General features: G+C 41.0%; 1 protein-coding gene and 1 long non-coding RNA gene across 5 annotated transcripts in view; one reads left to right on the top strand and one right to left on the bottom strand.

Moving 5' to 3' along the window:
* The window catches only part of LOC129699340 (uncharacterized), a 37,636-nt gene extending 28,603 nt beyond the window's left edge, over positions 1-9,033 (top strand). Inside the window, exons 2-3 of the long non-coding RNA XR_008723831.1 lie at positions 2,800-2,932; positions 8,047-9,033. This is a non-coding gene — a long non-coding RNA (uncharacterized LOC129699340). The remainder of the gene's footprint in view (positions 1-2,799; positions 2,933-8,046) is intronic.
* The window catches only part of rmnd1 (required for meiotic nuclear division 1 homolog), a 59,164-nt gene that overhangs the window by 5,318 nt on the left and 41,289 nt on the right, over positions 1-12,557 (bottom strand). For all 4 annotated transcript variants that reach the window (XM_055639015.1, XM_055639013.1, XM_055639014.1 and 1 more), the window contains 4 exons: positions 10,137-10,243; positions 9,317-9,381; positions 9,045-9,121; positions 3,366-3,486 (listed from right to left, as the gene is read on the bottom strand). In XM_055639015.1, the coding sequence (XP_055494990.1) occupies positions 3,366-3,486; positions 9,045-9,121; positions 9,317-9,381; positions 10,137-10,243 (370 nt within the window). The remainder of the gene's footprint in view (positions 1-3,365; positions 3,487-9,044; positions 9,122-9,316; positions 9,382-10,136; positions 10,244-12,557) is intronic.

The following is a 12,557-nucleotide window of genomic DNA, read 5'->3' as shown; positions in this document are numbered from 1 at the left end:
TGTTTCAATGCAAAGACTTTCAGTACAACAGCTGTAATGCTGTCCTGCCCAATTGCGTTTTCTGCATCAAGTGCTCTCAGCAGTTTCTTGAGATCACATGGAGTGAATGGAACTGGCAGGAGCCTCGCTAGGATTTCAGGAGGAAGCCGAGTTGGACTACGTCCAGCTGAACATGGCTGCGAACTTCAGCCTTGTCTTTAGCATTCAGAGCCTTAGTTCCACTGTTGACGATCATGGAGATGTTCTTGGTGCTTCATCTCATTAGACGTGTTCACTGCCATTAGCTATGGTTGGACTGCAGAATCATAGAGTCTGATACAGTGTGGAAACAGGCCCTTCGGCCCAAATTGCCTACACTGGCCAACATGTCCCAGCTACACTAGTCCCACCTGCCTGCACTTGGTCCTGTGGATTGGAGGGTAGCTAATGTTATCCCACTTTTTCAGAAAGGCGGGAGAGAGAAAACAGGGAATTATAGACCAGTTAGCCTGACATCGGTGGTGGGAAAGATGCTGGAGCCAATCATAAAAGATGAAATAGCCGCACATTTTGATAGCCGTAACAGGATGGATCAGCATGGATTTACGAAGGGGAAATCATGCTTGTCTAATCTTTTGGAATTTTTTGAAGATGTAACTAGGAAAATGGACAAGGGAGAGCCAGTGGATGTAGTGTACCTGGACTTTCAGAAAGCATTTGATAATGTCCCACATAGGAGATTAGTGGGGAAAATTAGGGCACATGGTATTGGGGGTGGAGTGCTGACATGGATAGAAAATTGGTTGGCAGACAGGAAACAGAGAGTGGGGATTAACGGGTCCCTTTCAGAAAGGCAGGCAGTGACTAGTGGGGTACCGCAAGGCTCAGTGCTGGGACCGCAGCTATTTACAATATACATCACTGATTTGGATGAAGGGATACAAAGTAACATTAGCAAATTTGCAGATGACACAAAGCTGGGTGGCAGTGTGAACTGTGAGGAGGATGCTATGAGAATGCAGGGTGACTTGGACAGGTTGGGGGAATGGGCGGATACATGGCAGATGACGTTTAATGTGGAGAAATGTGAGGTTATCCACTTTGGTAGCAAAAACAGGAAGGCAGATTACTATCTAAATGGCGTCAAGTTGGGAAAAGGGGAAGTACAGCGGGATCTGGGGGTCCTTGTTCACCAGTCTATGAAAGTAAGCATGCAGGTATAGCAGGCAGTGAAGAAAGCGAATGGCATGTTTGCCTTTATAACAATAGGAGTCGAGTATAGGAGCAAAGAGGTCCTTCTGCAGTTGTACAGAGCCCTAGTGAGACCACACCTGGAGTATTGTGTGCAGTTTTGGTCCCCTAATTCGAGGAAGGACATTCTTGCTATTGAGGGAGTGCAGCGTAGGTTTACAAGTTTAATTCCCGGGATGGCGGGACTGTCATATGCTGAGAGAATGAAGCAGCTGGGCTTGTACACTCTGAAGTTTAGAAGGATGAAAGGTGATCTTATTGAAACATATAGGATTGTCAAGGGTTGGGGCACGCTGGAGGCAGGAAACATGTTCCCGATGTTGGGAGAGTAGAGAACCAGGGGCCACAGTTTAAGAATAAGGGGTATGCCATTTAGAACAGAAACGAGGAAATACTTTTTCTCACAGAGAGTTGTGAGTGTGTGGAATTCTCTGCCTCAGAGGGCGGTGGAGGCAGGTTCTCTGGTTGCTTTCAAAAGAGAGCTGGATAGGGCTCTTAAAGAAAGCGGAGTCAGGGGATATGGGGAAAAGGCAGGAACGGGGTACTGATTGGGGATGATCAGCCATGATCACATTGAATGGCGGTGCTGGCTCGAAGGGCCGAATGGCCTACTCCTGCACCTATTGTCTTTGGTCCATATCCCTCCAAACCTGTCCTATCCATGTACCTATCTAACTATTTCTAAAACGATGAGATAGTCCCAGCCTCAACTACTGACAGCTTGTACCTGCTCTGGCAGCTTGTTCCATACACCCACCATCCTTTGTGTGAGCTTTGACCTGATCCATTGTTGTGAGACCACTCAACTCTACTGGTTGCATGATCCATTTGTTGTATAGCATATATTGGACTTGTGCTGCAATCCCAGTGGACCAGCACCTAATTTTCAGGTGTGCCTACAGTTGTCCCAAGCATGCCCTTGTGTGTTCCTTATAGCAGGTTTGATCACCTGGCTTGATAGTAATGGTGGAGTGAGGGATATGCCAGGGGACAAACTTATTGATAGTGGTGGTATGTATTCCTGCTGCTGCTGATGTCTCCTGGATGCCTAGTTTTGAGTTGCTAGGTACTGAACCCACCACAGTTAGCATGTTTGCACTGCTACACAACATGGACAGTGTCTTCACTTTGTCTCCATGGCTTAGGGGTGCTATTTCTACCAATGCTATCTCGAACAGATGCTGCTTTCAAAGTGAACAGTAAGGACAAGATCGAGTAGGCTTATCCTTCTTGTTGGTTTGCTCACTACATGCCACAGAACTACATGCCACTGTCAATTATGGTCTTCAGTGCTCAGCTAGCACAGGTGTTATCAGAGTTAGGGAAAGGATTGGGCAGGATGTAGATTTAATCATTGAGTTTGTGAATCGTTGGAATTCTGTACACTGGAGGACTATGTATACTATTCACTAAATATATTCAGGGTTAATATCAATAGCTTTGGACTCTAAAGATCAAGGCCCAGATGGATTGAGCAGAGAAGTTAAGCTGAGATTGAAGGTCTACCACAATCTTATTTAATGGTTTTTCTTTTGCTGTTTTGATCATTTGCTTGTCCTTTCACCTCAGGCTCTACATTTTAATGCAAACCACCTCTATCTGCTACAAGGTCCTGACTTGGGACAACATATTCAAAATTATGCCATTCTGCAGCAGAAAACTGTGCTCAACAGGAAACCAAATCGTACTTTCACTTACGGAGGTGATAAGAATCACTAGTGTGTGAAATAAAAGTGATGCTACTGTTGGGATGTTCTTCTGGAGACTGGGGTTAAAACAACTGGATGATTTTCTTTTATTATTTTTCTAGACTGTAGAAATGATTGTTAATTTTGCATTTTGCTTCTGCTTGGATGGTACAGGAGGGGAAATCTTAATTTAAAAGAGCAATGTGCAGTATTATCCAGAACTTAGTTGCTCCTTTTTGAGTACTGTCGATGTTCATTATAATTCTTACTGTAAGTAGAAGTTACAAGAAGAGTTGGTTAGAGAATTACAACTATGACATTGCTCCACTTCTGACTTGCCTTCTCTATCATTGGAGCATTCTAATTGGCAGCAGTGTTAACTATTCTTTTAACATAACCACAAAAAGTGATGGGAATTAGCTTCTCATTTCTTAGGTCAGCACACACCTTTACACGTCGGTTGATGTTCAGAAACTGGCAGGTTTTGTCATATAGTTGTTCCAGGTGTATTCTGTCCCAGTAAAAGTCAGGTGTCATCAGGAGATCTGAACTTAAATTGATACGATGTCTGTAAGGGGATAAATGTATACCAGATAGATCAGAGCTGAGTGCGCCACTGACTTTTTACATTAATATTTGCAAAGCAATCCTGTAGTTATCCATAAGAAGATATGCAAAGAAAAATGTGAAATAAATTATGCTCTCCTTAATAAAATGTACTTAAATGTTCTCGTAACACTTCTGCATATTGTGGTTTTCTCCTCTCAGAAAACACAACAGTCATTTCTATTATTGTTGGCACTCAGGCTTAGCTGAATGGATAGACATAAATTGCTGGAGTACTCAATGGGTCAGGCAGCATCTCTGGAGAAAAATGATGGGCGACGTCGCGGGAAGGGACCCTTCTACATACTGAAAGTAGAGGGTGGGGGCAGGTGAAGAGCTGGAGGCGAGAAAAGATCAGGACCAATTTGGGCTGGACCTCAGGCAGGGCAGTGCCTGGTAAACCCATTGTTAGTTAGAATAGGTGTGATCTGACGAGGAAAGTAATTTGGAGAACTGTGGGACTGGTAATGTGACTTGGGTATATGAAGGTTGCAAGGGGAGAGAGGGGTAGGGTATAAGTAGAAGTTACCTAAAATTAGAGAATTTATCTCCTTGTTTCTACATTTTAGCTGAATGGATAACAAGTAGCTGTCATAAATAGTATAACAGGCTGGACTTTTAACATCCCCAAAGCCTGGGTTTGGGTCAAAGTGAAATGACTTTTATAATCAATTTATTTCTTCATTTCAGTTTTCAGAGATACAGCATAGAAACAGGCCCTTTGGTCCACTGTGACCATGCCAACCACCGGTCAACTGTTCATAATTGTTCTATATTATCCCACCTTCTTATCCACTCCCTCCACACTTGGGACAAGTTTGTTAAAGAGAGGCCAATTAATCTACAAACCTGCATGTCCTTGGGATGTGGGAGAAAACCGGAGCTCCCAAAGGAAACCAATGTGGTCACAGGGAGAATGTGCAAACTCTACACAGACAGCACCCGAGGTCAGGATGGAATCCGGGTCTCTGGCACTGTGAGGCAGCCACACTATCAGCGGCTCCACTGTGCCACACATAATACAACGAGGAACAATGAGAATATCGGTGTCTCACGACAGACAAAAGTCTCCCCCGAGGCTCATTGTTTGTTTCCGCCAAATTGGACGAGGGAGCTGTTTTACACTGGGATCTATACTCTCAGCAAATCCGCGTGGTATAGTGCGGTGAACAGCCTTTTCAGTGCAAACTAGCAGAACAGCTTTTGCAACTCGTGGGGTCCCATCCTCAGGCTCAACAGCTGTTAATACAATCAATGTTACTGAATGTTTTGTGGCAAACATTAAGTTTTATTAGACTAAACACACACATAATACTCACTTAAAAACAATCCAAAATAACCGATGACATTAAAAGCTCTACTGATCTTTCTCTCTTGACCACTGACTTTCCATTTTAACTTCAACGCATAAGTGGGCAGATTTCCAAGCCTGAGAAGTGGGAGGCCTGCAGAGGCTCACGCTGCCCCCGTGGACTCCATGTGGAGGCTGCCAGGCAGCACTGGGGTACCTGTCAGCAGAGCAGAAGAAGCTACTGCTGCTGTAAGACTGTGCCGGGGCAGAGGTTTGGCATTTCCAGACTGGAAACTTTGATAAATCCACTGGCATCAGGGTAGAAAACCTGTTGTGGTAAATCAACTGCAAGTGTGGAGACACTAAAAACAAAAACCACACAGTTGTGAACGGCAGCTGTGATTGCGGCATACTTCCCTGAATAAGTTTGTGGATTCAGATCACAAAGATCCAGACTAACACACCAGTGTAATAAGTGACGGAGTGTTGCACTCTCAAAAGGAGCTGAACTTTTTAACGAGAAGTACACCAAGGGCCATGTCAGCTCTCCCAAGTGAAACTAAAAGATTTAATAGTACTATTTCAAAGAGCAGGGGAGTTACTGATATACTGATAGTATCAGTTATTCTGATGGTTTAAAGCACTGAGGGCCAAATGCAGACAAATGGGTCTCGCTTGGTATACCAATTTAGTCAGCATGAACAATGTGAGATGAGCCCATTTCAATGTTATATAGCTCTATGAGTATTTATCCCTCAATTTTAATTTCTTAAACAGATTTTATACCCGATAGCTTGCTGAATTCAAAATCTCTATAACGCATTTCCAACCTTACAAAAGCAACTGCATTTCAAATGTTAATTGGCTGTAAAGCAATTGGAAACCGCCAGAAAATAAACATGAAAATCTTATAAAATAACATATTACGTACACTTTTTTCCCATCTCTTTAAACATGCCGGTGAAGTTATTCTGTATCTTGCTGTCAGAATTCTTATTTATTGTGCAATGATGAAAATCTTGCATTTAGAATAATTTGAAGAAAGAGGAATGCGATAATATTATTCACGAGATTTTACAAGCTAAATTCAGTAATAGGTATCATTAAGGAAACACCTAATATTTTCAGTGAAAGGGTGCAAAGCTTCAATGCCATTAAACATAGAAACGTAGAAAAATAAGTGCAGGAGTAGGCCATTCGGCCCTTCAAGCCATCAACGCCATTCAATATGATCATAGCTGATCATCTAAAATCAGTACCCCGTTCTTTTTTTCCCCCCATATCCCTTGATTCCTTTAGCCGTAATATCCAAATCTAACTCTCTTGAAAACATCCAGTAAATTGACTTCCACTGTCTTCAGTGGCAGCGAATTCCACAGATTCACAACTCTCTGGGTGAAGATGTTTTTCCTCATCTCAGTCCCACATGGCCTACCCCTTATTCTTATACTGTGTCCCCTGGTTGTGGACGCCCCCAACATCGGGAACATTTTTCCTGCATCTAGCGTGTCCAATCCTTTAAGAATTTTATATGTTTTTATAAGATACCCTCTCATCCTTCAAAATTCTAGTGAACCCAAGCCCAGTCGACCCATTCTTTCATCATATGTCAGTCCTGCCATCCCGGGAATTAACGTGGTGAGCCTACACTGCACTGCCTCAATAGCAATAATGTCCTTCCTCAAATTAGGAGACCAAAATTGCACACAATACTCCAGGTGCAGTCTCACGAGGGCCCTGTACAACTGCAGTAGGATCTCCTTGCTCCTAAACTCAAATTCTCTTGCAATGAAGGCCAACAAGCCACTAACTTTCTTCACTGTCTGCTGTACCTGCATGCTTGAAATTAACCCAGCTCGACATTGGTTATTTCGAGCTGAATGTTGGAACCCTTTGCATATTTCTATAAAATTATATGACAATGGTTTGCTGTTGAGTTTGCAGCAGATAGTTTCTATTCAAAGAGAAATAAAGGAAGTCTGCAAATAGCACTAGGAAATAAAAGCAAAATTAAGGGTGTAATGGGAGTTTTAAGCACATGACATCCTGCTGGCAGGCATGAAATGTAGGTATGCATAAACACTATTCTCCAACAAGGGATCACATTACACTAAACAATAATCGAGATTTAGTTAATAGCCTAACAGTATGTTGTAAGAAACACCATGTTATAGGAACAAATTCACCGTTATAGGAAAGATATCACCATTTTATAGGAAAGATATTGTTAAGCTTGAAAATCTTGAAAGGGTTGCTTAAAAAAGGGTTCAGGAAAGATTTACGAGGATGTTGCCAGGACTAGAGGGTGTGAGCTATAGGGAGAGTTTGAGTAGGCTGGGTTTCTATTCCTTGAAGTGCAGAAGGATGAGGGGTGATCTTATAGAGGTGTACAAAATCATGAGAGGAATAAATCGGGTAGATGTACAGAGACTCTTGCCCAGAGTAGGGAATCGAGGACCAGAGGACATAGGTGTAAGGCGAAGGGGCAAAGATTTAATAGGAATCTGAGGGGTAACTTTTTCACACAACGGGTGGTGGGTGTATGGAACAAGCTGCCAGAGGTACAGTAGTTGAAACAGTTAGACAGGTAAATTGATAGGACAGGTTTGGAGGGATATGGCCAAGTGCGGGTAGGTGGGACGTGTAGCTGGGACATGTTGGCCGATGTGGGAAGTTGGACCAAAGGGCCCGTTTCCACACTGTATCACTCTATGAGTCTAGGAGTTTGTTAACCTTATCTAATAATGATCTTAATATAATCAATCTCAACATAATGTCCTAAAGGGAGCAAATTAAAGCAACAAATAAAATTACAGTTTTCAGCAAAACTGTGCAGAACATGTGGCAGTAACCGACTATCGATCATCAAGGAGTCCTACCATCCAGGCTCTACCTCTCTATCACATCTACCTTTGGGCAGGAGGTACAGAAACTTGAAGTCTCACTCAATCAGATTCAGGATCAAATACTTTCATAGGGTATATGGCCCTAATCCTACCTCAGCAAAGGACCATTACAGATCACGTCTTGCATTACCATGGACTTGGTTTCTAACATTGTTTTTGCAGTAATGTCTTGTTATTGCAATCTTATTCTTTTCGCTGTCATGTGCAACTTATGTGTTGTCTGAGTCGATGTGCCTATGATGCTGCTGCAAGATTGTACCTGTACCTCACCGAACATGCGCATGTGACAACAAATAGTTGATTTGTTTTCTTTATATCTTTGCAGCACCAGAAGATGAGTGCAACATGCTCAAAAGAGCAACATTGGGAGGTACTGAATAGGTTTATACCTACAGGGTAAAAGCATACTTTTCAAAAAACAAAGATGCAGAAGACTAAAGAAATATAGAAGCTCGAAAGTAAAAGAGAAAAATGTTAACAGATCCTGCCAACTGAAAAAAAAATGCAAAGAACACCAAAAGGTGAAAAAGCAATGAGCTTCAAATAAAAATGTGCCCACCTGCATACGTTACAGCAACTAGCAAAGCATCATTAAAAATAAAAAGTACCATTTTATTAGGACATCATAGGCATTCAGGATAAAGTATGAAGTATTGAAAAATTGCAACTGATATTGCAACTGAAAATAAAGACCTGGTGAATATGCCAATCAGTCACCTTGTGCCATTGCTTTCAGAGATAAGAGGATAACACACCAGATGTTCCTAGGAAATTAAGGTGGGATGGGCACTCAGCAAAATCAATCTAACTAATAGTGAATAAAATAACTGTTGAAGACAAGTCCCTCATACCAAATGGTTTCCTTCCTGGAAAGAGAAGAGAACACTACACATTAAAGTATACTTTTCCAAGTACTGCTGGACCAGAACAGCTCACGAGGACAGAAATACTGTATTCCATCCCGATGAAATGCAGAAGAGGTCAGCAGGGAATCATAGACTAGGTAACCAAACATCTTTTGTCAGGCAGCAATAAGATGAATAAAGGACAGCGAGAGTGTATATCTCAAAGATGTTTAGTGAACAGACGGTCTCGGCGTGGATATATTGGATAAGTCATGCTTGATTAAAATGATGACATTTTTGGACAAGGCAATGCTAATAGGTATAATTTTATGGATTCTTGAAAGGCATCTGTTAAATATCCTTGTACCTAATGTTGAAATTCATGAAATTGTGGATACCTCTCACCATAAGTTGTTCCAGAGTTTTGTGTAGCCTTTAATTATTTACTGATTAAAATAGACATTTTAAAGATTTTTACCTCAAGGCAAATAATTCACCAATTTTCTGCATGACTTCAGATCGGGAAAGTTTCACTTGTTTTCCAGCTTTTAGCATCTGAAGAGTGGAATAAAAGATAAAATGCAAAAATATCAGGACGTCCTATATATTAGAAGATCTCTTAAAACATTTCCACCTTCAAGTATTAATATTATCCCATGTTATTGCTCAATATCTACCATCCATGCTCATTTTATGTGAATCCATGATGTACTGCTTCAATCTAAAGCTGAGAACTGTTACATTACTCACCTCAGGAATAAACTGAATGGATTCAACAAAGTTATCTAGAGACACCTCCCAAATGGCAAGCTTCACTACAAAAAATATAAAGACAAACTTTAAAAAGTGTAAATTATTTCAGTAATCTGCATACCATAATCTTGTGGATTACTGATGGTGAACTGAACTTGACATTTATGTTGTACTAGAGCAGCATTAACATTTTATCATACTATGCACTATACTTGCCTATTTTTTTTAAATTAGAAGAATGTATTTAAAGATGCAAAATGGCAAGAGGTGAAACCAAATTCACAAATCTGATAAACTGTGGGGAGCCCTAGTGGCTGCAAGATTTTTGTTAACATGATTGGCTTATTAATGTTTTTGTGGGAAGAAAAACTAGTAAGGCATAACCCCACTAGCCCATATGATTCCAATGCCAAACTGTGCATTAACTATATGATTGCCCCAATTCTGAAGAAACACCAAGAAATTCATGATCTTAACCCCGTTTCACAACAGTGAAACTGTTCCCAACAGCTTCCCCTTTATACCTTAGTTACTGAGACTGATTGTAAAGGATCCAGTTAATTTACTGTTGTTCTGGATTCTCTCTAAACATTAAAAAGGACAAATAATACGTCTCATTTTAGAAATGACATAATCTTTGAGGGGAATGCTAAATATGTATTCTGAAAATGATCGTCACAATAAATAGTTCAGAGGCATTTTAGTGTGAAAAATGACTGAAAATATAAAAGCACTTCATGCATTGTGAAAGGTTTATCATATTTATAATAACCTCTAATATACAAGGATCACAGAATCAAAAAGGTGTACATCTCACCTGACAAGGAAAGTGCATTTGAAAATGCAAACTTTTCCAAAATAGATTCATCAGGTTCAAGATTGGAATTCAATAAAATCTCTCCTCGATGCAGCTTTGAGTGTCCACTATAGAAAATAAATAAATGTGGTCAGTAATAATATTACTTGCTTATTTTCTAAACTTTTGTCCATGCTAAGCATGGTTACACAAATTTACACTAATCCCATTTTGCAGCACTTGAACCAGGGCTTTTCATGCCTTTGAGATTCAAGTGCTCATCTCGATACTTGTACATTGTGACAGTACCTGCCTCCACTACCAACTCAGGTAGTGCATTCCAGATTCCAAACCCTCTCTGGGTGACAAAGTTTTCCTTGGAGTCCCTCTAAATCTCTGATTGCTTATACATCTCTGCTAAGTTTCTAAAGTTTCCAACTGACTACCCTATATATGCCCCCCAGAATGTTGCACAGCTACGGTGACCCTTCATAGAAACATAGAAATTAGGTGCAGGAGTAGGCCATTCGGCCCTTCGAGCCTGCACTGCCATTCAATATGATCATGGCTGATCATCCAACTCAGTATCCCGTACCTGCCTTCTTTCCATACCCCCTGATCCCCTTAGCCACAAGGGCCACATCTAACTCCCTCTTAAATATAGCCAATGAACTGGCCTCAACTACCCTCTGTGGCAGAGAGTTCAGACTCCAATACGCCGGGAACAATAAACCCAGTCTTCCCAATACTCCATCACAGGTAACACCCTGGTGAATCGTATCTGCATCCTCTCCAGTGCTATTTTGATCCTATGGTGCTGGAATCAACATTCCACACACTAATCCAGCTATAGCATAAAAATGTTTAATATAGTTATACCATAACCTCCCTGCTTTAGTTTCAACTTTAGAAGCATGGCGTGGAAACAGGCCCTTTGCCCCACTGAGTCCGCGCCAACCAATAATCACCCCTACGCTGGTTCTATCCGACACTAGGGACAATTTACAATAGCCAATTAACATACAAACCTACACATCTTTTGGAATGTGGAAGGAAACCGGAGCACCTGGAAAAAACTCACAGGGTTACAGGGAGAATGTACAAACTCCGTACAGACAGCATTTGTAGTCAAGATCAAACCCAGGTCTCTGGCGCTGTAATACAGCAACTTTACCACTGCACCACTGTGCTGCCCCCCTAATACATTATGGCCCGACTGATGAAAGCAAGTATCCTGTACTCCATCAACAACTTATCTACCTGTCATGCCTTTAAAGCTCGCCCACGCTCTGGAATAACAAACACCTTGAGGGATCCTTGTAATTGTACTCCTGGTTCTTCTGTTCTGTTAGTACTCTCTAGGGCCCTATTATTTACTGCGCATGTCAATTATTAGTCCTCCCTGATACTTATTGATATCAAATTCCATCTGGTATTGGTCCACCAATCTTAGCAATCTCAATATCAATGTTTAATTGTCAAATGTACTGGGAACAGAATAATGATTTTTTTTAACTTGCTGCTGCTCCAGAGGCCCATTAATGCAATAAACCAAACATTCAATAATACAATAAATTAATAAAAAGTAACACAGGTAACCGGACCATAATAGTGCAAAATTGAAGTACACAGTGTGACCAATTTCATTGACGATCGTTGCTGAGGAAGGATTGAGATTAGAGTTCTGCTTAAGATCATTCTCTTCACCATCAACATCATTAATTTTCCTGTCACTTGCAATATATGCTGGCATGTGTAAGTGTGTGTTTTCCCCAAGTGGCTTTGGAAACTATTCTTGGACCAAAATAATCTGTTCTCATGTCCACAGCCAAAAAAATAACAAACTATAGCCAGTGGAACTTTCATAAGGGAAGTCCAAAAGACCAGTCTTAAAAAAAACCCAAAAGTCACTCATTCCTTCTCTCCGTTGATGCCACCTGTCCCATTGAGTTACTCCAATTTTTTGTGTCTAAAGAAATTAGTATAATGCCTAATACTGGTCTGACTTTCAACAAGATCATGCGGATCCACTTTTTTCATAACATCCCTGCTCTGCCTGTATAATAATTGATTTCTTTATTGTCCAAAGTCCCATTGATACCCTCAAATATGCTCTGTGATTGCAAAAACATAGCAGTCTGTATAACACATACCAAATGTTATTAACCCACTGAGTAAATAAATTTCTCATCTCAATGTTAAACTGTGATCTCTTACCTAGAGATCTTTCTCCTCGTTCTGGACCCCCCCAGCCAATGGAAACTGTCACTCACAATCTACGCTCTAAATCTCCCTCACAAAACATTATCTCAATGAGATCATGTCTGATAATCCTAAACTCTCTAAGTGTAGATTACTCTCTCCTCATATGTCAACCTCTCACCCCCAATGCCGAGAATCAGTCTGTGCTGCACCACTTCTAAATCAAGTACATTTCGTACA

Source organism: Leucoraja erinacea, chromosome 8, assembly GCF_028641065.1.
Source record: "Leucoraja erinacea ecotype New England chromosome 8, Leri_hhj_1, whole genome shotgun sequence".
Lineage (NCBI taxonomy): Eukaryota > Metazoa > Chordata > Chondrichthyes > Rajiformes > Rajidae > Leucoraja > Leucoraja erinaceus.
This window is presented reverse-complemented; position numbering and strand designations above follow the sequence as displayed.